We start from the raw sequence: 24063 nt of genomic DNA, 5'->3' as shown, positions 1-24063 counted from the left end.
AAAGAAATAAATGGAAGACAGTTCATGCTGCGTTGAAGAACAAAGGCGTTCACATCAAATATTGTCGTTCAAGCTGGATAGAATTTTACAAACACATTTTGTTTTTGTTTTTTACATTTTTGTGCCCTATATTCTGTGTCTTTGCTTATGTTCCAATAAACTATTTCCCATTTTCCTAACAACATATAAAAATACTTTTCCAGTGCTGTATCCATCCATCCGTCCACTTATTTTCTGCCTCATATCCGGGTTTATATCTAAGAATAAAAAAAGGAGGGCGGAACCCTTTTTACGACGCTTGTTTTCTTCGACCTTTGTACGCGGTTACACTCGTGGCGGAGGAAATGGCACCCGTCTGGTCTCGCAGGCTTTACAGTGGCCAGCCAGTCGGGTACTGTCGAAGCTGACACGTAAGCTTTCTAACTGCCTCCTGCAACACAGAGCTCACCTTGAAGAGAAATATGGTTTTAAGTGGAGAGAGTGCAGGTGTGTGTGGGATATTGAAAACATAGCAGGTAAGAACTGCTGTCAGACATTTCCTCCCCTCCGTCCCTGTACATACAGCCATTAGCTCGGATGGCTAGCACTTAGCTTTAATCCCATAATCTCAGTTGTTAGCCTCATGTTGTTTACCCCCTTTTGAGTGCCGTGTCCTTGTCTGGGTAGCACCTGAGCCGTTTTTCTCCCGAGGGTAGTTTCACCCAAATTTCAAATGAAGTTTGCATTGGCAGTAAGCCGGAGTTTGGCTTTTAAAGTACCCACTTAAAAATAAATTCCCTGGCGTTACTTTCGCGGAACTCAGTGAGACTATTTCTCACGCAATTCGTATTTATTAATTCATGGCAGTTTAACAAACAAACTCAACATGGTGTGTACATGTCTACAAACAGCCTTAAACTGTGTGAACATTTGCCAGAAGATGGAGGATGTGACGTGGTTGTGGACGTCAGTAACAAAGTCTGTGTGAAACTTTTAGAAAAAAATGCGTAAAAGTTTTTAGTTCTTCGCCAAAACCAAAACAGGATAGCATGTCACTCCTGTTTTAGTTTAGCTTAACTTTTGGATTGTTTTTATGATGACTTTTAAGGCCCTCTCTGGACTTCCGTCAAAGTATAATTGAAATCACATGATACCATAAACTTGTGGTTTCAAGTCAAGACTCTGTTAGCCATCCCTGTCTTTTTAAATCTCTCTTATAGACATTTTTTTTAATAATTGGGCTTTCTCAGTGTTGAGTTACTGTTGTATAATGTGATCTCTTTTGGGTGATTATTTTTCAATATGTTATATTTGCTTCTGCTTTTAATCTCCATGTACCCAATACATGTGTCAGACTCAAACAGCTAAGAGTACTAAGTTGTGACCTCTTGAAGCTGGCATTCATTTCTTTCTTAAAACTGGGGATCTTTTGTGTGTAAGGTAAAGGCACGTATTTCCTCAAAGTACTAAAGTTTACTACCTGGCTTTGTTTAGCGTATTGGAAATGACATGCTCATATGATGGCTGTGGTCTTGTAAACACTGTCAGGTGTCTATTTTGTAAATTTATATTTTGTGTTTTTTGTTTCTTGCAGAAATCCCAGACTCTGAACATTTAGGAACATTGCTCGTGTTGCAGACCGCCTTGAAGGACAATGGCCAAAGAGCAGAAACAAAGCAGGGCGGAAACGTTTTTACTTGCAGGGTCGAATGGTCATAATGGCCAGCAATGGGCGACTGGTATGAGTAACTCTGTGCAAAATCATCCTGCACCTGCTAACAAAATGTCAAGGATGGCTCGCGTTGCCTCGGATGTAAGGCACAAGTGTGCGGCCTACGTGCTAGCATTGAGGCCATGGAGCTTCAGCGCCTCACTAACGCCCGTGGCCCTTGGCAGCGCCTTGGCGTACAAACTGGATGGCTCCGTGGACTTGGTCGTTCTGATGGTGTGTGCTGTGGCCGTCCTCGTGGTTCACGGGGCGGGTAACCTTGTAAACACCTACTATGACTTCTCCAAAGGGATTGACCACAAGAAGAGTGATGATAGGACTCTTGTAGACGAAATCCTGGCACCACAGGATGTTGTTATGTTTGGCGCTTTGTTATATTCTCTGGGGTGCTTGTGTGCCACTCTGCTTTTCTTCCTGTCTACGCTGAGGCTGGAGCACCTAGCCCTAATTTACTTTGGGGGTCTCTCCAGCTCCTTCTTATACACTGGTGGTGAGTGAAACGTTAAATTGAGTATTAATCACTGCTTAGCTGTTTGTCAACACACATCTTAAATTTAAGCTGTCCTATGCAATTTGTTGGAGGGTCACTTTTGGTTCATAGCTTTGCAGATAATTTGTACTGTGCATCTACCCTAAAATCATTGAGGTGCGATTCAACGCTGAAAAAATATATTTCACAATCTGGTGGCAGATGTTTAAGAGACAGATGACTGAAAACTGGCAAAAAAACCCATCCCCACAGTTACCTGTTTGTTGAATTTGGGTGAACTGGCCCTTTAAGAAAGCATTTCTTTAAAAACATGACAGATGTGTGTCACATTTTTTGATGAGGTGACGTTTATGCTTTCCAACAGAAAGCATTTTCATCAGGACTTTTTTTTTTTTTTTTAAGTGTGATATTATTTTGTTTTAGGAAAAAAAGTTCAGGTGATCAGGATTCATATGTAACAAAACATTTCTGTCAACCTATCAGAGCTGATTTTCAGGAAAAATGTTTGTCTACCAGCACAAGATGTTGAATAACTTCTATTACCAGATATCTGCAAATGCAAAGGACACGAGTTTTGGTATGAGAAGCTTTCTGGTTTCTGTTTGTAGTCTTATGTAATCGTATGAAGGTAAACACTTCATACAAGGACTGGATTTGCTTTAATGCAGTCTGAAAACCAGATCATCTCATGACAGTGTAACTATTTATTGGCTTTTGAAAATATTTCTGCCTTGCTAAATAATGAGCGGTAGATGCAACACAAAGTATTGGCCTGAATTTACTATGATTATACCAGAGTGCTTATAAGATTGTTGAGCTTAAGCAGAATTTATGGGCCTGCAAATGTGTTGGATCTGTGTACGTGTTTCCATTCGGACAGTGATGCCTACACCATAACCTTCCATGTAACATGATGTGCATCTCCCGTCGTCACGTTGCTGAAAATGGCGGATGTAAGCATCAAGTAGGCCGGAGTAGGAAGGGACTGACAGCAAAGTTCAGTTGGAATGGGGAAAAGCACCCAAGAAACCGCAATAAAAAGCTGCAGTGGACTTTTGTAACTGTTTTTACCACTGTGTTAGTGGACAGTGCACATGTTGCCTCTGTTGGACTGCAGGCAGAATTTATGGTCCAGGAGAGGTGGCACATTCGCTGACTGCTGGCACTTCAGGGATGGCCTGGATGCCTGCAGAGAGCTTCTGTTGTCAGATGGAGGCGATGTACAAAGTATGTCGTACAACTGGTCTAAGGGTTACTCCAGCTTGTGGTGTTGGTCAGTGAGCCACAGCGAAAAGCGAAGTTTTCTCTGTGAAGCAGCCACTGTCTGTGCTTTTCTTTCTGTATTTATTTGCAGTTCTGCTGTTCCATGTGTATTCCACTGTCACTCTCTTCACTATTCCCTTCCACTTTTCAGCCAGTCACCATATGTCCAGATGATAAATTACGCTTCAGTATGCACACTAGCTGGTGGGTTCCTAGATTGGCTGTTTGATAACATAGTCAGGCTAAGGGATCACTTTATCTATCACTTAAATTTCTAACATTGTGTTTAAGTAGAGTCAGTTGCAGTGAGGTGGTGGAGGGGTCGGGTATTCATAGATCCACTCAGGCTGAAGTAGGCAGAGGTGTAGGGTTACATTTATTCCTGAAAGACTTTACCATTACAAATAATAAAGTAAAATGCATCATTTGAATGAACGGTGATGTGTTTTTAGGAATTTGATCACTGCTAAGGGGAAAAAAGTTGGTGTTGGGGAACATCACTGATATAAAAACAGCAGTTTACTGGCTGTGGTAGGTACTGGTGAGTGTGTGATAATAGTTGGTCAGTTTTTCAAACTGGCTTGAAAGACTTTACATGGCAGTGAGGCACTAATGAAAGGCTTAAAAAAATCGTGATGATTCTGACCAAACTAAGACTAACCCAAACTTTTTAACAATGCAGTACCCAGACTGCTGGAATACTCTTTTAAATGTACTGCCAAAGTTTTGACTGTGAGACTCGGTGGAACTCAATTTGCTGTTTTTGACCGATCCTGTTTTCTCTTCTTCTCCAGGCATTGGCCTCAAGTATGTGGCCCTGGGAGATGTAGTCATCCTCATTACCTTCGGCCCACTGGCAGTCATGTTTGCCCACGCGGTGCAGGTCGGGTACCTCTCCGTGCTCCCGTTGGTGTATGCCGTCCCGCTGGCCCTCAACACAGAAGCTATCCTCCACAGCAACAACACACGAGACATGGACTCTGACAAGCAAGCGGGGATCGTCACCCTGGCCATCCTCATTGGACCTATGCTGTCTTACATCCTCTACAACCTCCTGCTCTTTGTCCCTTACGTGCTCTTTTGCATCCTCGCCACCCGTTACACCATCAGCATGGCACTGCCTCTGCTCACGCTGCCCATGGCCTTCTCCCTGGAGAAGCAGTTCAGGAGCCGATGCTACGCCAAGATCCCCCAGAAAACAGCCAAGCTCAACCTCCTGATGGGACTTTTCTATGTATTCGGGATCATTCTGGCTCCTTCTGGCAGCCTGCCATTACTGTGATTTAGTATAAAATTCAAATTTTGTCGATTTAATACTGACTAGTTTACGTACTGATTTGTATTTGTATTCATACAAAACTGTCTAAAGGCTCTCGCTGGCTTTAATTTATTGTTTAATTTATGACCTGAACAGACTTAGCTCCTCCTTCGGGATGCTGAAAACATAATCAAGATGCTTTTATCGAGTATTAAGCCTGCTGTAATGTGTTGGTAAAAGTACGAAGTGTTGGTGTTGATTTGTAGGGGCGGGCAACATTTTCATAATATAAAGACTAAAAGTAAACCTACTGTTGCCATATTTCTAGACATGACATATAACATGATCCTACAAACATCAGTAAACCATTGCTGTCCTCTCATTATGGTACATACTCTTAATTTGTTCATTGTGGTTTTTATTTTGGAGAGCCTAATAGTATTTTGTCAGTAATAAAAGTTACTCATACTGATGTGCCATGTCTTCACTTTGAATCAATGGTAAGATTGCTTACTCATCTTTAATCCAGATCGGTTGAGATAAGTAAACATCACTAAACACTTAGAAATCCTTAGTTTTACATTGGGTGGGGGAAAAAAAACAACCTCCAAATATGAAAAAGAAAATGCATCACACATAATGACAGAGCAACTAATGCTTCATAATATGGACACTTCTCTCATGTTCTTGGAGCGATACAAAGTTGGCATGACTAGTAGCACAGTCTTATTCATACCACGGGGAAAGATCATTTACATGTCTAAGGAACTTAGAAAAGTGACTGAACTTCTTTAGGGTTTCTTTTTTTGGGGATGATGATGTTTCACCTCTCTTCCAAGGGGCTTCCTCAGTTCTAAAACCAAAAGGTGGAGACACGAAGGTATTTAAATTCTAGTGTTTTTTTTATGCTTAGGAGGTGGTCATTGACCCACTGTCATCACATGAGCCAAGGTGTGAGTCATTACCACCACCCACAGGTTTCAGGTGAAACCATTGGAAGAACTTGCCTTACCCTATCATGTGATCTATTGAGATCACATGACACAATGCGCTTGGGAAGGGGGGCAGCCGCTCCCTCTGTTCAATGATGGACATAGCTGACCTCTTATTCCTCTTTCAAACCATCTGTGGTCTTGCTTCAAAACTTGAGCATTGGCATCCTCAACGGAGGGACCTTTAACCTTTAACCTCCTAAGACCTGAACTCTTTCATGGCATGCAGTTTTAATTTCTCTTTGATATTTGGGCTGATTGGGACCTGATGAATGTAAAAACAAAGAATTACCTTATTTTTGTTTCTAAGAAAAATGAGAGCAACATATAAGGATATTCATTTAAAATTTCGATAGGACAGTAGCAGTATAATGTCCTCGTAAGTGGATATCAGGCTCTTGTAGAGCAAGATTGAGTATTTTGGTCTAAATAACCCAAAATGTGATGTCCACATATATGGACGCCAGGTCCTAGGAGGTTAAGAGCAGATGTCTTATCATGTCAAAGTGGCTCTTCTTTCAACTCTGTGCCTTGGCTAACATGACAAGGCACAGTGGTCAAACATTTCCTAAAGAACAAAAACACCATAAAGAAGACAAGTCGCCTTCTTAATATGACCCGGATGACTGAAAACCCCCACAGACACATCTAGTTGTTCCTCCACGCCACTATAACTCCACTAAATTACATTTCTAACAGCAGGCACTAAATAATACAATAATGTTGAAGTTTCATTAACAAGTGCATATTGTCCCCCAACAAAAACCATGGTCATAGCTGGCCAGCAGGGGGCAGTATTGAACAGGTGTTAGGACAACCGGCACAGAAAGCTGTCACAGGCTTTGCGTTATTAAACATTTCACGCGCTCTCTGACGTTTTGGTGTAACGACTCGGTGTTAGACTAATTGTTTACATATTATATGTCTTATATGATCAAACTCTATGAGTATCACTAATTTGAATATTAGCAGAAGACCGATGATAAAACACAGCCTCTGTGGAAAGTTATTTTAAATAAAAGATCGCAGAAGGAGCTTTATTTTTATTCTTTTAATTGAATACTTTTTATTTACTGGACGTGTTTGCAGTATTCCTTTTTCTTTGTCCTTAAACATAGCTGATAGTTTTACACTTTAACCTTAGTTACAGTGCAGTTAAGAGTCGAGTGCTTTAATTGAATTTCATTAGGAAGGCTGTCCCGAGCTTTACTTTAATAATTACATGGCTCCATACTGCATTCTGCAGTTTCCACCCATAGCCCAGAGACATGAGGGGCAAATGAACTGGATGTTGACAACTGCCACTCCCATCTGGTAAATGCTGTAAACAGTGGAGCACCATAACATTATGCATTGAAAATGCTATTGAAATGTTGGCATCCTATAAATACTGATGAACTGTAAGGTACATTTAGCTTATGTGACTCGTTGTACTTCATTTAGGTGACGAGAAGGACACGTGAAATATAAGTCAGCTCAGTGAACGACTGTTAAATAACCTTGTTTCAAATAGTTCTGCTTTCCCTTTAACCCATTTATTGTGTTTCTAAAGCAAGTTTGTTTGTTTTGTTTTTTTAAAAAATAGCATTATCACTTCAAATGTTCTTGTTTCTTTGCACTGAAGCTACACAGGTGACAAATGTGATTGGTTATTATTTGAAGTCAAACGTTATAAAACACACTTACTGGCCACTTCATTAGTTACACCTTCCTATTGCCTTCAGAAGTACCTTAATTCTTTGTGGCATAAATTCAGCAGGTTGCTGACAACATACCTCAGAGATTTAGGTTCATGTTTACATGGCAGTATCCCACACTTGCTGCGGAGTTGTCGCCTATTGTCCAATTTGACCTCTGTGAACTGTGGCCTCAGTCTCTTCTTTGTAGCTGGCAGGAAGGGAACCTAGTGTGGTCTTCTGCTGCTGTTGCCGGTTTGTGCTGTTTTGCATTCAGAGATGCTCTTCTGTATATATTGGTTGTAACGAGTGGTTACTCGAGTTACAGTCACTGTGCCCTGACCTCTGTCATCAACAAGACATTTTTAATCAGACAACATGTTGTGCAGAAAAATCCAAGAAGATCAACAGTGTGAAGTACTCAGATCCTGGCACCACTAGACATGGCACGTTCAAAGTCACTTAAATCACAACTCGTCCCTATTCTGATCCTTGGTTTGAACTTCGTCTTGACCATGTCTATCTACCCAAACACCTCGAGTTGCTGCCATAGCTGATAATATAAGATGGGTTGGCTGTCCAGATATCTTAATTAACGTGACTGTTGAACCGGTATACCCAATAAAGTGGCCGATGATCGTATACACAGTTTGTATTTGAATGAAGATTTGTTTCCTTTTTCACGAGGAGCACGTGAAGGTAGCACCAGTGACGCAACGCATGGGCGTGTTGTCATGGCTGTGTGCAGCAAAAGCTTTCAGTATTGTAAATACTTATTTGCCTTGAAGCAAGCCATGTCAGCGTTGATAGCAGGCAGCAATATGGAATTTTATTTCACTGCAAAATAAATTCGTGGAAAAGACCCGGTGAGTAGCTCCACCTATAAAATAAGCTGCCTCTTTTTTTTAATATACCAGTACAGGTTGGGCAAACATGAATTAGCTAGCTAGCATTAACGTTAGAGAAGCTAGTAATACGCAGAATCCAGCCATCCCTAAAAAAGCGACGCTGATTTCTGGTCACTGTTTTACCGAGGAAAAAAGGTCTCTCTGTGTGTGTCACGGCACAGTTTTGACTAAATAAGAACACAGATGTGAGTCTGTCCAGCTGCCTTTAAGATGAAAGGCTTACGTTAATTTTCCTGTTATAATCACAGCATCTTTATACTGTGGTGAAGCTGCTTGAACTTCAGTTGTCAATTCAAAAAAGCCACACTTAAGCTAGAGCGAATAGTTTTGGACTGCCTTTAAAGTGTAACAATCTGTATAACATTTGCTATAATTAAGCCGGCAAATTGTGAGAGGTGTTTAGTGTCACGCCTTCATCACATGAGAGGTCAGGGAGTCGATAACAAGGAGGCTTACTTTCAGTTTGTTGGGTGTCATGGTTGTTTTACTGTATCCATCAGCATTGGTCAAACTTTATATTCACTGTCACCTGACTGAAAATGCTGAAAAAGACAGAACTGTGGGAGCATAAGAATAAAAACTATTAGAATGAATGATGGGCACTGTTAGAGAAATTATTTTGTCATTGATGTTGCAGTGTCTGGTTATCCTGACAGGTGCTAAGACTGTGGCACTGTTTTTTGTTTTTTTTAACACCTGTCATCTTTCTGGTCATTTGTTAGTGATGAATCAGAGCTCAGTTGCAGCTGCCTCACACTGGAGCAGCAACTGGTCATATAACTGGACAGCCACACCTACTCGGCAGCATAGTTTCAGCCCTCTGCTGTGTCTCTGTCTCTTATTGGTTCCACAAATCTACATTACAGTAATAACCTGAAGCGCCTGCTCGCTTTCCTACATCACGGTTGTGGCTAGTGTTTTAGAGAAACAGTTCACTTGACTGCGTTTGAGAACAAATGGGGAAAATATTATGTGGAAATACCCAAGGTAAGGTATTATGCTCTTTGATTTAACTTTTGGAAGAAGCTTGAAACTTTCTTCAACACATGGCCTTTTTAAAATAGCAATTATTAGAATTAATGATTTCAGTGACCCTGTTATGGTTTGTGTTTCCATCATTGTTGGCTGGAATGATACATTCTGTAAATGATGGAAAATATGGTGACCTTTTGAGTGTTTCCACATCTCTTGTCATTTCTTGTCTTTTTAAGTAGATTTTCTAACTAAGCTAAAAAATGGGATTTTTGGCTGACAAGCATGCATAATATCGCATAGCAGAGCTTGATGTTAGTGTCACGAGTGCAGTAATGGGTTTAACAAAGTGTAGCAATCCACAGGTCAAAAACAGTCTAATTTTGCTGATGTTTTAGAGTGCAGCATTTGTGCCAGAAAATAGAATTTTTCTTGGGATGGAACAGCGCCTCAGGTGAAGAAAACTGCTGCCCAGAACTTCGCTAACCATTACCCAGTGGATGTGCTGTTTGGAGCACATTAAACATTGTGGTTGAAATTGGACATTACCCATTGTGTGCTGCATGTGAGAATGGACGAATTTGGACAATGACCTGACCTAGGATGTTACCCTCCCAGGTCTGGTTGTGGCTTCCTGAATCCTCACAAGGTAGCACGTGGTAATGCCTCCCTCACTCGGTCTTCTAAATCTTCTTTTGGCTCTCCCTTTGGGAACAGCTTTCTGTCATTTCCAAAACCACAGCTGCCAGGATCAGCTGGTCCAAGGCGTTCCAGTGTTTCTGAATCTTTTTTTTTTTACAGCTAGTGATGGTGAAATGGAGCGTGAGGTTGAGGTTGAAGGTTTGAACTGTCACTATTTCTGTTATCCTGAGCTAAAAGTGTACTTGTATTTGCTAATGTAAATTGCCAAAATGACTGTTTTTTTGTGGAGTGGCTGGGCTGAGTGTCAGCCAAGATAAAGAGCTCCAATTTGTGGAAGGAGTTGCTTCTCCATTGTGTCCTGTGTTACCATTTTAAGTGATTTCCGTGTCTGATCAGGATTGCCCCTACTGCCTTGCATTTGAGTTTTTTGGGCACATCAAATTTGGGGAAACCCTGGGTTGGACAAAGAACACACTGCTGCTATTAGATCTCATCTGGTCTTGGACCACCTCTGGGTGTTTGTGGTCTGTGTGTTGTGGTAGCTTTCCTGCTGCCATTGTGATCTGTCAAGAAATTGATTGATGGGTGTCACTAAAAAGTAAAGTGTGGCTATATTTGCATTTAAGGGTGTAAGGGGAAACTTAATCAGATTTGGTTGTGGTGTCCAGAAACACAGAGAGCATTGCTGAGAAGGCTTTTTTTAACCCACTCTTGTAATTACACATGATTCTTCTGCTGCCAGATTAATTGCATGTCTGCATGCTCTATTTAGCTTTTGATTACCATAACATGTTGCATAGTTAAGTCATCTGACCAAAATATTATTATTTCAAACCTGGCATTTGTTTGTTTTTACGCTTGTAAAGGGGTTGCAACTGGAGAAACGGGTTAAAATCAGATACAGCCTCCTCTGTATTTATGCCACTTGTTGGGCTCATTGCAGTTTCTACAGTTTTCTAAAGACTAATTTGTAGCTTTGTGAATTACTCCTGGGGGGTGGGGGTCACTGGATATAACCTAGTATCAGACTTGGCTGATGTGCTGGAGCTTTAAATGATTACAGTGAATGAATGTTTTCACTCTGTGGAAAAACAAACATTCATAATTTTTCATCATCACACTAAATTTCCATACCGTTTCATCTGTAGTATGTTTGCATTCATGGCACGCATTTGGACTGAGCAGTGAGGACGCCTTGGTCTCATACTCCAGGCCTGAGTACCCAGGACATAAATAGAAGTGAGCGTTTGATTCTTTGCAGTGCTAAATGTGTTTGCTGTTCCCTGTTGTCTTTTGTAATAAAATCAAGGTTCTAAATAAAGCCAGTGTACCTGCTGGGACAGTTGGTTGATCAGACATGTCTTGCAGCTATATTAAAACATCTTTTTTCACAGCCTCTAACGAGGCTTTTATTTCAGCAGTCCTCCCAGTCTGGTGACATCTGATGACATGTTTGTGTGTGTTTGCGTCTGCTGGAAGAGGAACTGGGTGACTGAATGCTTCCTTTTATATATATATGTCTATTACACAGACAGCAGGAGCTTTGTTTACAAGAGTGGTGTAATAAACTTCATTATATGGCTGGGTCTCAAGTACTTCCTAAGCTTGCACTTGTCTTTTCGCATCTTGGCATTACTATCTGTACATTCATGTGTGTGCTAGCATGGACAGAGTGTCATTGGCTCACTTTTGGATCCATATTGGTGATGTCTCCTACAGCTGTAGCCACATTGGAAGATAATTGTTCAAAGCTCTCTCTCTCTCTCTCTCTCTCTCTCTCTCTCTCTCTCTCTCACTCTCACACACACACACACACACACACACACACACACACACACAAATGCCCGTCTCTTCTCAGTGTGAGCTTGGAGGAATCTCTGGGCTGGTGTTGCTATCTGACTAGCAGTGGTTGCACAAACCTGTTTGCGACTCAAAAAAAAAACAAAAAACGAGGATTATGGCAGATGCCCATTCATCAGAAACCATAACCAGCCCCACCCCTTTCCATTTCCCTGAGCAATCTCCCAACACAAAACACAATATCCAGACCCTCCCCCTGAAGCATATGCCCCTCCCCCCTGCTCTGTGTCCTTTGCTTGTCTGCTTATTGGCAGTAGAGCGAATGTTGTCCCCACGGGCTATGAAAGAGAGGGCTGTGCATCCTTATGCAGAGCTTGATGCGCATGTGTTTTTGCATTTATTTTTTTTTTGTTTCTGTAAACACAGCGTGTCAGCTTCACATGCGTGCTGCCGATGCTCACGTCCCTCAGTGATGGAGTATAGCATCAGAGGAAGCCTTTACAGAGCAAAGCCCATTGGCCTGTTTTTTATGTGAGACCACGGGAACGTCAAGCTGAATGCAGCGCTCATCAGGCAGCCGCTTTTCCTGGCCTTCCTCCTCCCTCTCACCTCCTCCTCCTCCTCCTCCACGGCGGTAATCCTTGCTGACACAACGCACAAAGGACTAAATGCTGGCTGCATCCTCCAGCAGCAAGGCACTCTCCTCTTCCTTCAGCTCTGATCCTCTACAGCCTGTTTGTCTGTACACTACAGAAGGATGCTGGTTCTGTAAGTCTGCTTGCAAGTGCATATGATATCTCTTGAAAGACATGCTGGCTGTCCTACTCCTCCGCCCCCCAGTATACCCTCCTCCTCCTTCCTCCGGTTCATTCAGGGAGTGCATCAGAACGAGGCGTCAGTGCTGAAGAGGCGTTTTATATTTTCCTTGCTGGAAGCTGGTGGGACCACTGGTAGCTTATTTTTCATTCTCTGATGTTTTTATGTAGCAGGATGTAGGAGCTGCTTCCTCTCCTTCCTGTTTTTGTCGGTCTCTGTGTTCACCCTGCTGCACATCACTATACCAACAGGTAAACCAGCTAAATGGGGTATGCATTATGTAGCAAGTGATGCAGCTTCAGTGATGTCCATTTAAGCAATGCTACCTGCCTTTTGTGTAAAATATTGAAATCCATTCTGTCATTCTGTTCATATTTCAAACCCCAGCAATATATGGTAGACATATTTCCTGATTTCATAGTTTAGCTCCCAGACAGAGAAACTGATCATGTGCAACATACATGCAGCCAGCATGTGTCCACGGCCATGCTACTACAATTGTGCCACATGTCTTTGCAATCTGTAGTAAAGCTAGCAGTCGTGCTGAGGCAGACATCTGGCCGCTTGGCTGCTGCTATCTTTGTTTGATTATAACCAATCTGTCACATAAATGGCTAAACATGTTTGTCCTGGCCTGCAGGCACTGCATCACGCTAATGTACGTGTTGTCAAAGTAATGCAAGTGCTTTTGGATTTTAGTGTGTCGATTCACAAATGCCGGTTGTTTAATCACTGTTCTCCCCATCTCACAGGCATTTGCGTTTATTAGAAGTAGCTGTCACAACACTGCGTGCTTGGTGAAGCGAACTAAACTCGATCAAATAAATGGACACTGGCCTAGATAAGACTTAAAAGTTCATATGTTTCAGGTGAGGTTAGTACAGCCTGGATGTTTTGATATACAAATACCTAAAGTACAGAATCAATGCTGAGTCACATTGATTCTGTACTTTAGGCCTGTCGTCAATTGCGCTGATTATGTGTAGGTTTTTTCTTTACCTCACTCAGCCAGTATGTTTTTCTTTCTTTGTGTAACAGCTGGGTGACAATCACAATACGAAAAATGTTTGTCCTGACCTGCAGATGCAATGATCTTGCAATAATCTCAGTATGAGGTGTCAACGTTGAGTAAGTAATTTTAATTTTAGTTACAGGGAAGCCAATCACAGTTCTTCAACAGTATTAGTATAGGCAATGACTACAGAGCTGTAGGGAGTGCTGTCAAAAATGTCGAATAAGTAGACTCTTTTAGAGAGGATTTTTGTGATGCGGAGAATACTGCATAGATTTTTAGCTTTTAAGACGAGAATGGAGCGAGCCAGGTATAGCCAGTGGGTAAGACTTAATGTCCCCCTGTTTTTGTAGGTGACATTAATACAAAATCAAATTATCAAATGCAAGTAGTCGCATGTGACTCTCTATTGACTTTTAAAATGATGTATTTAAGGTCTATGCCGGCCCTGATTGGACTTGCACTTGTGTGAGTTCAGCTCATTGTATGAACGATCACCCTTGGCAAACACATGAACTGATCAAAGCTTTCGCGTACCTCTGATGTGACAGTGCTCATTATAGCACAAAGTAATGTGTTTACCTAAAAAAAACAGTCTTCTTGTGGGATTTGCACTGTTTGTTTTTTAAGTTATTTCTTTACCGAATCAGTATGTTTTTCACCCCAGATAAGGCGTCAGGCGCATGTAGTTCTTGAGCAACATCTGTCATCTGTCCCAAAAAAAAAGAGGGAGAGAGAGAGAAACTGCATGTTCCAAAACAAAGATCAAAGTTCACAGCAAACCAAATACTGAGACTGTGCTAGAAAGGTGGGGTAGTGGGGTGACTGGAGCTTTCACATGGTCTTGCTAGTAGATCCTGGATAAAAGTAGTTGAAGCTTGAGGTGTCACAGCAAACTGGAATCCTACAGCTGCTGACATGTTCAAAAGTGGACTAAAGATCATGGGAAGTGAGTATGACTATCATTATCGTGCGGTATAATATGATTAGTACAGTGCTGTCATAGAGTTTTTTGATGTCTTTTATAAAAGTTTCTAGGGTTGAAGTTTTCTTATCTGGAAACGTCTGTGAGAGTCAAGCTGTAGCCATTAAGCTTTCTAAGTATGCTTTTGAACAAAGAGTTTAGTGTGAATTTGTTTTAAGAGGTGCATGGTCATCATATATTGGAATTGTGGAACTGAAGATCTTCACAGATGAGCCACAATATTAAAATCGCCTGCCTAATAATATAATATAGTGGGCTCCTCTTGTGCAGGGCGATAGCTCTGACATATGAGGGGATGGATACAGGACCTTAGGTAATGTCCTGTGTGACTGCCACAAGGAGAATAGTGATGAGTGAAGACCGGTAACTAAAAACATTTAGTTACCTAAAATTAAAATAAAAACTATACCTTTAAAAAAATGTACAGCTGAAATGATTAAATGTATAAATATAGAGGAAATACTTACTTTTAGTATCTGTTTGTTGAGGCATATGCCCTCTGTAAAACTAAACATTTTCAAACAATAATGGATCCTGTTCATTTTGGGCTGGGGTCTTTTGTGGGTTGGGCTTGTTGTTGTGGATGCTCAGTCAGTCTGGATCAACACCTTGTGCTCTTTGTAGTGTTTCGCACTCTGCTGCAGATCTGTTTTTGCTGTGTAGCAAGGATCGTTGTCCTTCTGAGGAAGCCCGCAGTGGTCAGGAAATGCTGTTAGAAGAAAATGAGCAATATTATATCTCATATCTGTAGCGAGGCTGTGAGATTGGTGTATCTGTTAAGTCTATATGACCTGCTCTCATTTGATTATGTCAAGTAAGCTAGGGCAAGCAGAAACCTGAAACGGTGAACTGAGAGTTCTCTTTTAATCTCGACACCTAAGCTGGAGAAATCTTTTTGTACAGGTATTATTTACTCACGGTCCTTATTGATTTTCCCGCAACTCCTCTGGCCTCCAGATGTTTCTGACGTAAACTAGTTCCAGCAGGCTTTTACTCACTTCTGATATTAAAGCTGATATTAAACTCTTGTGTATAGATTACACTTTGGTAAGCATTTTGGTCCGGTGACAGTGATGAAAGGAATATCAGTACAGGCAAACGGGCTCTTGTTATTAGAAATGAAATCGAGGATATAAGCCAATTTGAACATGTGTCTCTGGGCGCGCAGCCAAACTGGGCCTTTGCAGCTTTGCACAGTAGCACGTATCTGATGGTGCTGGCTCTGCCAATAATAATACTCCTGACTCATTTTCCATTTTGAAGCTGCTCAGTGAGTAGAGGGCAGGACTGGGTCTTTCTGATGGTTGGATAAAGAAGTGTAAATATGTAGTATCTGCTTCATCGATGTCTTCAGATAGCTTATCAGGCTGTGGGCCTACATCTCTGAAGATTATGTAACAGTCTTTGTTTAAGTTAAAGTGGGGACATGTGTTTACTATTAATACTGATTCTGAAATGCTTCTCTAATCATGGACTATTTTTCAGTGCGATTTATGACCATCGCTGCCTGCTCCCAGCTGCACTTCATTTAATGATACATTTAGGTGAATGTTAATATTCACAAACAGCAAAAAATCTCAGAGTATCTATCAGTATCATTTCTCCTATTTCATTTTTTTATGCTGTATTGCATTTAACTTTATTTCAGTAAACAATAAGTTAATAAAAATGGTACAAATACAGAAGAACTGACTAGCATTTCCTATTTTTAGCAGAAGAAATATCACCAGTGAGTAATATATACATCTTTCTTCTTTGCAACTTCTGTATTTATTGTATGAGATAAAGAAATCAATTAAGGGTGCTATTAGCATTGAGTTACTTTTACAAACAACATACATGCACAAATAAATTAGACATAGTGTTGCTGTTTGCTTTGTGATCAGCTGCTACACATAATAATTCAATGAGGATTTTTTCTTTGTTTTTGTTTTTTTTTTTGTTACTTTTTTTTTAAATGTGTGTGTTTGTTTTTGCTGTGTGTAATTTTGGCATGTCTGCCTGTTGTTTGTGTGACGGACCTTACTCTCCCAGATTGGCCCTCAGCAGCGTGTATGACGGAAGCTAGGCCATCTGTTGTTGCAGGCAGAGATCTGTAATCCAGGCCGTCTTAGCCCTCTGTCGCAGATTGGCAGTGACATTTCAGCAACACAGGTAGCCTTGTCATGACTGCCTTCACCCCCGCCTCTCATAGAGAGACGTACAAGGAATGCGCGCTGGAGAGCCGACCTCTGGAATAAAAGAGCTCATGCTGCACCTGCACCTGTTCGCTCTAATTAGATATACGCTTGCAGTTGTCGAAATGTGGTGACACTCCAGAGTTTGACATCTGGAAACTATGATTCAGAATATCTCACATTGTTATTGGTTGTAATGCTTTGTAAAACTCGTAGACTGTGGCTACAATCTTTTGTGTGTTCTCAAACCTAGACCACCATTGAGAAGCTTATTGTTCTGTCCTACATTATGCATAAAGTCATGCCATGAGCTCACTCCTTTTTTTTTTTGCTGTTATCATAAACGACACTACAGGCGCTGATTAGGTTTGAAAGAACTGTCTGTCTGGTATTTATTTAAATGTATTTGTGGGTGATTTTTAAAAAATATGTCTATAAATGTAAACACAGTATTGGTACTGTGCAACTACTAATTGCTGTTGTCTGTATGTCCCTGAGCAGAATTTTGGCTGGTGGAGCACTAATGAAGTAGTAAAGTCTGACAGTAAATTTCATCATTAAGTCTGTTGGCACGGTCTTGTATTTGCCTTGCAACATTACATATGAGATGTAGTAATACATGAAAACATAGAGTAAATTTTAAAGTTGAAGTTGCATGAAGCTGTTAATAGAAGAGCATGCTGAATTGTTTTTACATCCGTACCGCTTTGCTGTCAAGCATAAGGTGGTAGTCACCGTTTTCTGAAATGTTTCCATGAGGTAAAAGTGTGCTCTTCACTTGAGGGCTGGTGATTCGTTTTCAACAGGATTCACTCTTATTTTCAGGATTCTTAAACAGCAGCTTTGTTGCCTAAGATGTTGGGATTCTGTGATCTTTTTTTTTTTTTGCAGTTGGTGTGTTGAGAAGAAGGCTGGAAGCTACCGTCTGCCAACATAAAAGAAAAAAAAATACTTTGGGATTAAAGAATATGGCGATATTTTATTAATTATGTTTGCCAAGTACAGCTTTTAGCTGTGTGTTCACCGTTTGTGCACACTGTGCATATCTTCATGAAGCTTTTCCACAGGCAAAAACACCACCTTCCTCAGCACTAAATTGTGAAACTGGAAATGACCTAGTTGCGTAGGTAAAGCGATCCAGCGAATCCACTATGTTTTAGTCTACTTCTCAGTACTGCACTATTTAATAATGATAAGATATCAGTAGTCACGCTGGGTTCTCTGGAACACTGAGGGGGCTGTGGAGTGGGTGGTATTGGGGGGGGGGGGGGGGGGGGATGTGTGGATAGCGGAACAGTTTTAAATGTAGGTGATAGGTTGGTATTTTTATTATTATTATTATACAGAGCTTCTAACACTGAATGCTAAGACAGCTGACTGCTTTTTCTTTACTCAGCTTCACTGCAGATTTAACTGTGGTATAAATATACTGACCTCCAGGGTTTCAGTTTGACTCTGTTGCTCTGAATAAGTTAGGATTGTGTTGTCGTCCAGCACTTTTCTTACTTGCATCCATGTGCAGAATGCTGGGAAGCTTCATGAAGGCTGTCCACTGCCCCTCACAGCTCCTCTCTGTGCACGCTGAAATATTAGATAACTGGGATGTTGTTTCAGTGCACAAAAGAGGCTAAGCTGTCACGTTGGACAGAAAATGGAGTATAAGCAGCCTGCTTTTCCTCCTTTTATCCCCTACATCCCATATGTTTTATGTTTAAGCAGTCACCACCTAAATGACATTGTAATCTCAATAAGCGTGCAAGTGTAATCTCAGCTTCTTACAAACATCTGTCCGCCCTCTTATATAAAGGTTTTTGTTTATCTTTTAATAAACACTATGGGTGTATTATTAGGCTCAATATTAAAAGACATGTTGGGTGTAAACATGAACAAATAATGGAGGGTATTTGGAAAGTTTAAGGATTTTTTCCCCACAAATATGCACAGACTTGTGGATTTAAAGATCATTTATTTATTTATTTTTTCTCTGTTTGAGCTGTTCATAGAAAAAGCTTAAATCTCATCATCTGCTTAATTTAAAATAATAGTTTCTTTGAACAGGGAAGTTATGGACTACCCACATCATCTTTTAGAGATTGTCGTCAGATATCATGCCTGATATGCCACAGATAAGCTGTTATTGCGTTGTTTATTGTTCTGACTTCCAGTTTAACCAGTCACTACTAGTGACTGCTGTTACTAGTGTCTCTGTTTGTGTCAGTAACTGTAGGGGTATAAAATAATGACTGATTTAGGGTCTACCACCATTATTGGTAAGTCCAGGGCTGTTGTCTCACTGGTATTCCTGGAAATCCAAAGCAATCAAGTTACAATGCCTGCATTGTCTAAGTAAATTTTCTTCCTCTCCATTACAGCAAGACAAGAGGCCTCTTTGGTAGTGCTGTATGTGGAGGCAGGCCGTGTGTGTGTGTGTGTGTGTGTGTGTGTGTGTGTGTGTGTGTGTGTGTGTGTGTGTGTGTGTATAAGCCTGGCTTTACAGTGAATAATGGCAACCAAAAGAATGTGTACTTCCAAAGAACTGAAGATATGACATCTTCAAATTCTTCTTTATTGAATTGCATGTTGTAGGAAAGGACCTGGTAATTATTTGAGACACACTATATTTAAATAGCATTGCTTTAATAAACAAGGAATACTTTAAATTGTGATGGAGATGTAATGATGTGGTGTATAAAAGAGTAGATCTGATGTGCCACATGTGATTAATGGATGTAATTAGATGTGTGCTGATGATCATGGTCTCCAGCAGAAGTTTCTTTCTGTGCTGCTGACTCAAGCTTTCCCTTACTGTAAATGCCACTTCCTTTTACTTGTAGTTGTAGTCTCCAACACCCAGCAGCATCAGTTTAAACCACTGGTGTACTCAGTCAGCTGTGTGAAATGTTTTCTCCTTCAGACAAAATTTAATCTTTTTGGTTTCTTTTGAAAAAACAACCTAAATTAATTTATTCGCCTACGGCAAAAGTTTGTTTCTTTTTAATTAAGGAGATTTAGGCAGATTACTCCCTACTTACTGAGGAATACTGTGAGATTTTTTTTTTTTTTTGCATTTGATTTTTTTGCTGTTATAGCTTAGTGTTCACTTGTTCATGAAGAATATGACAACAAGCCCAGGCTAGGGGAGTGTGGGTAAGATTTTTCTTGTGATTAACTCTGTGTTTAAGAAACCCCCGTATAAGGAAGTTCAACTTGATGGCTTAACCCCTGATCGTATCTGGACCAGTAGCGCCAGTCTTTGTGAGACAAAATACTTATCTCATTAGCAATTACATAAACTCAGAGTTTTGTTCATTGTTAAATTGTAACTTTGTTTATGTCACTTAAAAGATGCCTGTTTTGTTTGTTTCAGAGATCTCACCTTATGTGTTTTCAGTTTTTGCCCCATGATTACTAGCTCAGTCTTATGAGTTGACGTTCAGGACAAGAATGAGGCCAATATGTTGTCCTGCTAAGGAATTAAGTGTGTGTGTGTGTGTACATGTGCACATATCCGGCCAGGGCTTGATTAGCGCAGGAGGGCATAGCATTGATGTCCAGCTGCTTTCTCCACAAGTGTGCCATCATGCACAGCAAGACCTCCAGTGAATGATCCACCACTAAGAGTAAAACACTGCTAAGAAATTCATAGGACGTATGGCATGCTGCTATTCAAGTCCCCAAGCAAACACTGATAGGCATGTAGTAAAACACACTGGTGCAGGAGTGGAATGTATCAACTTCTTTTGTACTTGGAGCATTTTACTGTGACTGCTCTTTCAATGCTTTTTATCCTTTTTTTTCCTTCAGTCACCCCTGATCTGTTCCCGGAAACAACCCTTGTGCCGTCCTTACCAGCAGTACCATCGGCACGAGCCGGCTCTGCACCTCAGAAGCCCCGGAGGCGCAGCAGCAGCGGACGTGACAGCGTTGCCAGGCCTCAGACGTTGCCCTCAGCCTGTCGGCCAGGCCCCAAAAGAGGCAGCATGGAGGTAGGCATGCGTGTTGTGCGCGGCCTGGACTGGAAATGGGGAAACCAAGATGATGGTGAGGGCCATGTGGGTACTGTGGTGGAGATCGGGCGTCAGGGCAGCACTACAACTCCAGACAAGACGGTGGTGGTGCAGTGGGACAGCGGCACGAGAACCAACTACCGTACTGGCTACCAGGGTGCCTATGACCTGCTGCTTTATGATAATGCTCAGATTGGTAAGCGATTACATTAGAGTCATATGAAACTGCTGTGAAACTTTTGAGTCATGGCACCAGTGTGATTGTAGTTTTGTTATTATACCAAACGATACTATGCTATTGTATTGTTTTCAGTCCTTTCAGTAATTCATAGTTAAAATGGTTATTTCTGCTTTTTCCAGCTTAGGAAAATGCTAGAAGCTTTGATGTTCAAGAGCGCCTTCAAAATAAAATGTTGCCTTTGGTTAGATTACTTTCCAAGCTTTTAATAGGTTCAAATTTGTGTAGGTAGTTATTGTTTGCTACGAATTATAGTGTTATTATAATCCTAATACTTCTTTTAAATTAAAAAAAAAACATTTGATCAGGATTTGTTTTATAATTATGTAAATGCTTGAACTCGATCTTATCCTGATAATTCAGCATTTTTAAAGCCGAGCACTAGCTTGAAAGGCTCTGATAAAAAGTGAAAAATGTATCCATGTAGTTGATCCATGTAGTATTTTTTATTTATTTATTTATTTATTTTTACACACATTCTCTTTACACACTTTGTATTTTTGTGAACGTAGCCTTTACTTGGCCCATTTAAAGAAAGCGGGGTACAGTAAGTCATCTCTTATCTTCAGCCATCAGCCATCCAGCTCAGTTTTGAACTTGAATGACACACACATTAATGCAGGACTCATTAGCATTTTTGCTCCATTTCAAGCAACATTTTTCTGCCTCACAAAACTTGCCCTTCAATTAATGGAGCGAAAGAAGAGGAGGAGAAGAGATGAGGAGCCAAGGGGGTGGGGGGCCTGAGGCACATGCGGTTTGTGCCTCAGTTTTTGCACATCTCATGATGTTACCCTCTGCAATAAGTAACATCATCAAGGATGTGACGTATGCCTTAAACGTTTCACTGACTTAGACACGGGGGAATGAATGGTAGTGTCCTCTTTGCTGTGAAGGTTATGACATGTTCTGTCAAAACATATGTTTCTTTGTAACAAAAATACAAAAAGAAACATCAAGCCTGTTGTGCCCACTCAACATCTCACTTTCCACTCCAGGGGTGCGTCATTCCAATATCATCTGTGACAGCTGCAAGAAGCATGGAATCATGGGAATGCGATGGAAGTGCAAGGTGTGCTTCGATTACGACCTGTGCACCCAGTGTTACATGAACAACAAGCATGACCTGAGCCACGCTTTCGAGCGTTACGAGACAGCACACTCCCAGCCGTGAGTACAACTCTGCTCGCTCTCCAGCACAGCTGATCCTTATTTAATTCTAATGATGGTGTCTTTGCTACTTTGCTGTTTTCAAATTGTGTTGGCCTCATAATGGCTTCCTCAAATCTTAATCTTAATCTGGAATTCATACATTCCTGTAGGTCTGGTTGGAGTCTTCTGAACAACATCATGCGGCCACTATTGCTTGTGATTGTGATGTTGTACCTCAGCGTTATTGTTATTGTTATTGTTTGGGCTTTGGCTGCAGCTGTAGTTAGTCTACAGTGCTATGTGTTAAGATGTTAGTATTTGAGGGTGACACAACCATTAAAAAATGGATGTGTCACAGCCACAATTCTAATGACCTCAGCAGAGCATGGCTGGTCCCGCACGAACTCTAACGAATGTCATCACAAGACACCTGTGGTATAAAAGTGGGCATTGTGCAAACTGCACGCCTCCTTGCTGGGGATAAATGTTTAGTGAGCTGATTCCAAGTGTCCTACGTATCCAGATTTACTGGAGTGAGTTCTCCCTTCAGAATTCACTCTTCTGCATCAGTTCACAGTAGAGCTCCAAACTGCTCCAGGCACTGTCTGAATGTCAGCTGGATGGCCTGTTCTCATTTTAACAAGGTGATATGTATGACCCAGATTTCTTCTATAGTTTAGTCCCGTCCAGGTCCAACACAGTTCCATTTAATTCCTCTGAGTCTGTTGCCCGAAAAATGCTCAGAATAGGTGCATGAATCATGGCTTCTTACAAATGGCTTCCTCTCAAAAGTTTTTTGTTTTTTTTTTTGTTTGTTTTTTGGCCCAAGAATTTGGTAATCTTGATTTCTATTAAAACCCTTTAAAAAAAAAAAAAAAAAATTAAGTCTCACAATCAGCACATTATTTTAAAATGGAATGAACAGATGCATTCTTACACCTTTGCTTATGAATGTGCAGCTTGATTTTTCCTGCATTGATCTGTGAAATCCTGTTTTAATTAATTAAATATGAGACGTATTGTTAATAAAGTGGAATTTTAGATTTTGGTCAGGTCTGTACTCGTCTGCTATGGATAGGTGGTATGGTACCGGAGCAGCACATCAATTGCACATCTGAGTGAAATCTGGCCTTTGCAGTAATCATTTAGCATTCTGACACCAGCTGGAACTCATTTCTTTTCCTTCCTCAGTTTCTCCCCAAAACTATTGATTTTCATTAAGGTCAAAATTTTGTTTGGCTCAGCTGTGAACAGCATTGAGATAACAGAATAAAAACCTTTCTGTGAACCTCCATGTGGGTTAAAACATCAGCGCCTTCCTTTTGTCAGTACTGGGCAAGTAAATACTAATACTCACTGACAGTTCATTTTTTTATTTCATTGAGTTGGGGATTTCTTTAGACACATTAACAAAGATAATGATTTTAGGAAATATATAGTAGTGATATATTTCAAGTAGCAACCTGCCTTTGTTATTGAAATCTACCAAACAGGCATTGCTGCAATCTCATACAGGGTGCATAACATCAAAGTGAGACAAGGCTAAACTTAGAAAGCCGAAAATAAGGCTGTACTTTATTGAGACGAGAAACACCTTTAAATTGTTTGAGCTAGTAAATGTAAGTAGCATTTGCGATTCGTCAACCTAAATGTTACAGTTTTGCATTGTTGTTAGTTACTATTTATACTGTAGAAACCTTTTATGTGTGGGTTCTTTGAGATCATGGCACATTACGTAGATGCTAATTTAAAGCGGTGTAGAAGAATAGAAATACAGAATCTTAAAATACAGAGATTTCAAAGACTAAAATAGGATGTTGTGGGATTAATATCTCCATTTGAAAGATGTTTGAAATGGCCTTTCATAAATACTAGGCTCTATAATATGAATGAGATTTAGAAATTGTAGCTCTTTTCTGCAACCTTTTTGAATGGAGTGATAACACAATGAGCCTCTCTCAATTCTG

At 40.7% G+C, this 24063-nt stretch overlaps 2 protein-coding genes across 8 annotated transcripts in view; both read left to right on the top strand.

Moving 5' to 3' along the window:
• The first annotated feature begins 303 nt into the window (after positions 1-303).
• Positions 304-5191, top strand: ubiad1 (UbiA prenyltransferase domain containing 1). Of its 2 annotated transcripts, none has more exons than XM_085260618.1 (3): positions 304-515; positions 1574-2198; positions 4256-5191. In XM_085260618.1, the coding sequence occupies exons 2-3, from the start codon at positions 1634-1636 to the stop codon at positions 4741-4743; spliced, it is 1053 nt and encodes a 350-aa protein (XP_085116744.1). In that variant the 5' UTR covers positions 304-515; positions 1574-1633; the 3' UTR covers positions 4744-5191. The 2 variants fall into 2 exon arrangements, with proteins under 2 accessions (XP_085116744.1, XP_085116745.1); XM_085260619.1 differs by having other exon boundaries at positions 316-410.
• Positions 5192-8107: 2916 nt separating this feature from the next.
• The window catches only part of mib2 (MIB E3 ubiquitin protein ligase 2), a 37385-nt gene continuing 21429 nt past the window's right edge, over positions 8108-24063 (top strand). The window contains exons 1-3 of one of the 6 annotated variants that reach the window (XM_085259064.1): positions 8108-8253; positions 20504-20902; positions 21943-22114. In XM_085259064.1, coding sequence (XP_085115190.1) covers positions 20680-20902; positions 21943-22114 — 395 coding nt within the window. In that variant the 5' untranslated portion in view covers positions 8108-8253; positions 20504-20679. The other 5 variants (XM_085259063.1, XM_085259061.1, XM_085259060.1 and 2 more) reach the window with 5 other exon arrangements.

This window comes from Mchenga conophoros, linkage group LG20, assembly GCF_057382185.1.
Source record: "Mchenga conophoros isolate Kocher_MC1m ecotype Shallow Benthic linkage group LG20, M_conophoros_male_GT1.1, whole genome shotgun sequence".
In the NCBI taxonomy this organism is placed as follows: Eukaryota; Metazoa; Chordata; class Actinopteri; order Cichliformes; family Cichlidae; genus Mchenga; species Mchenga conophoros.
The sequence above is the reverse complement of the archived record's forward strand: the minus strand, read 5'-3'. Positions and strand labels throughout refer to the sequence as shown.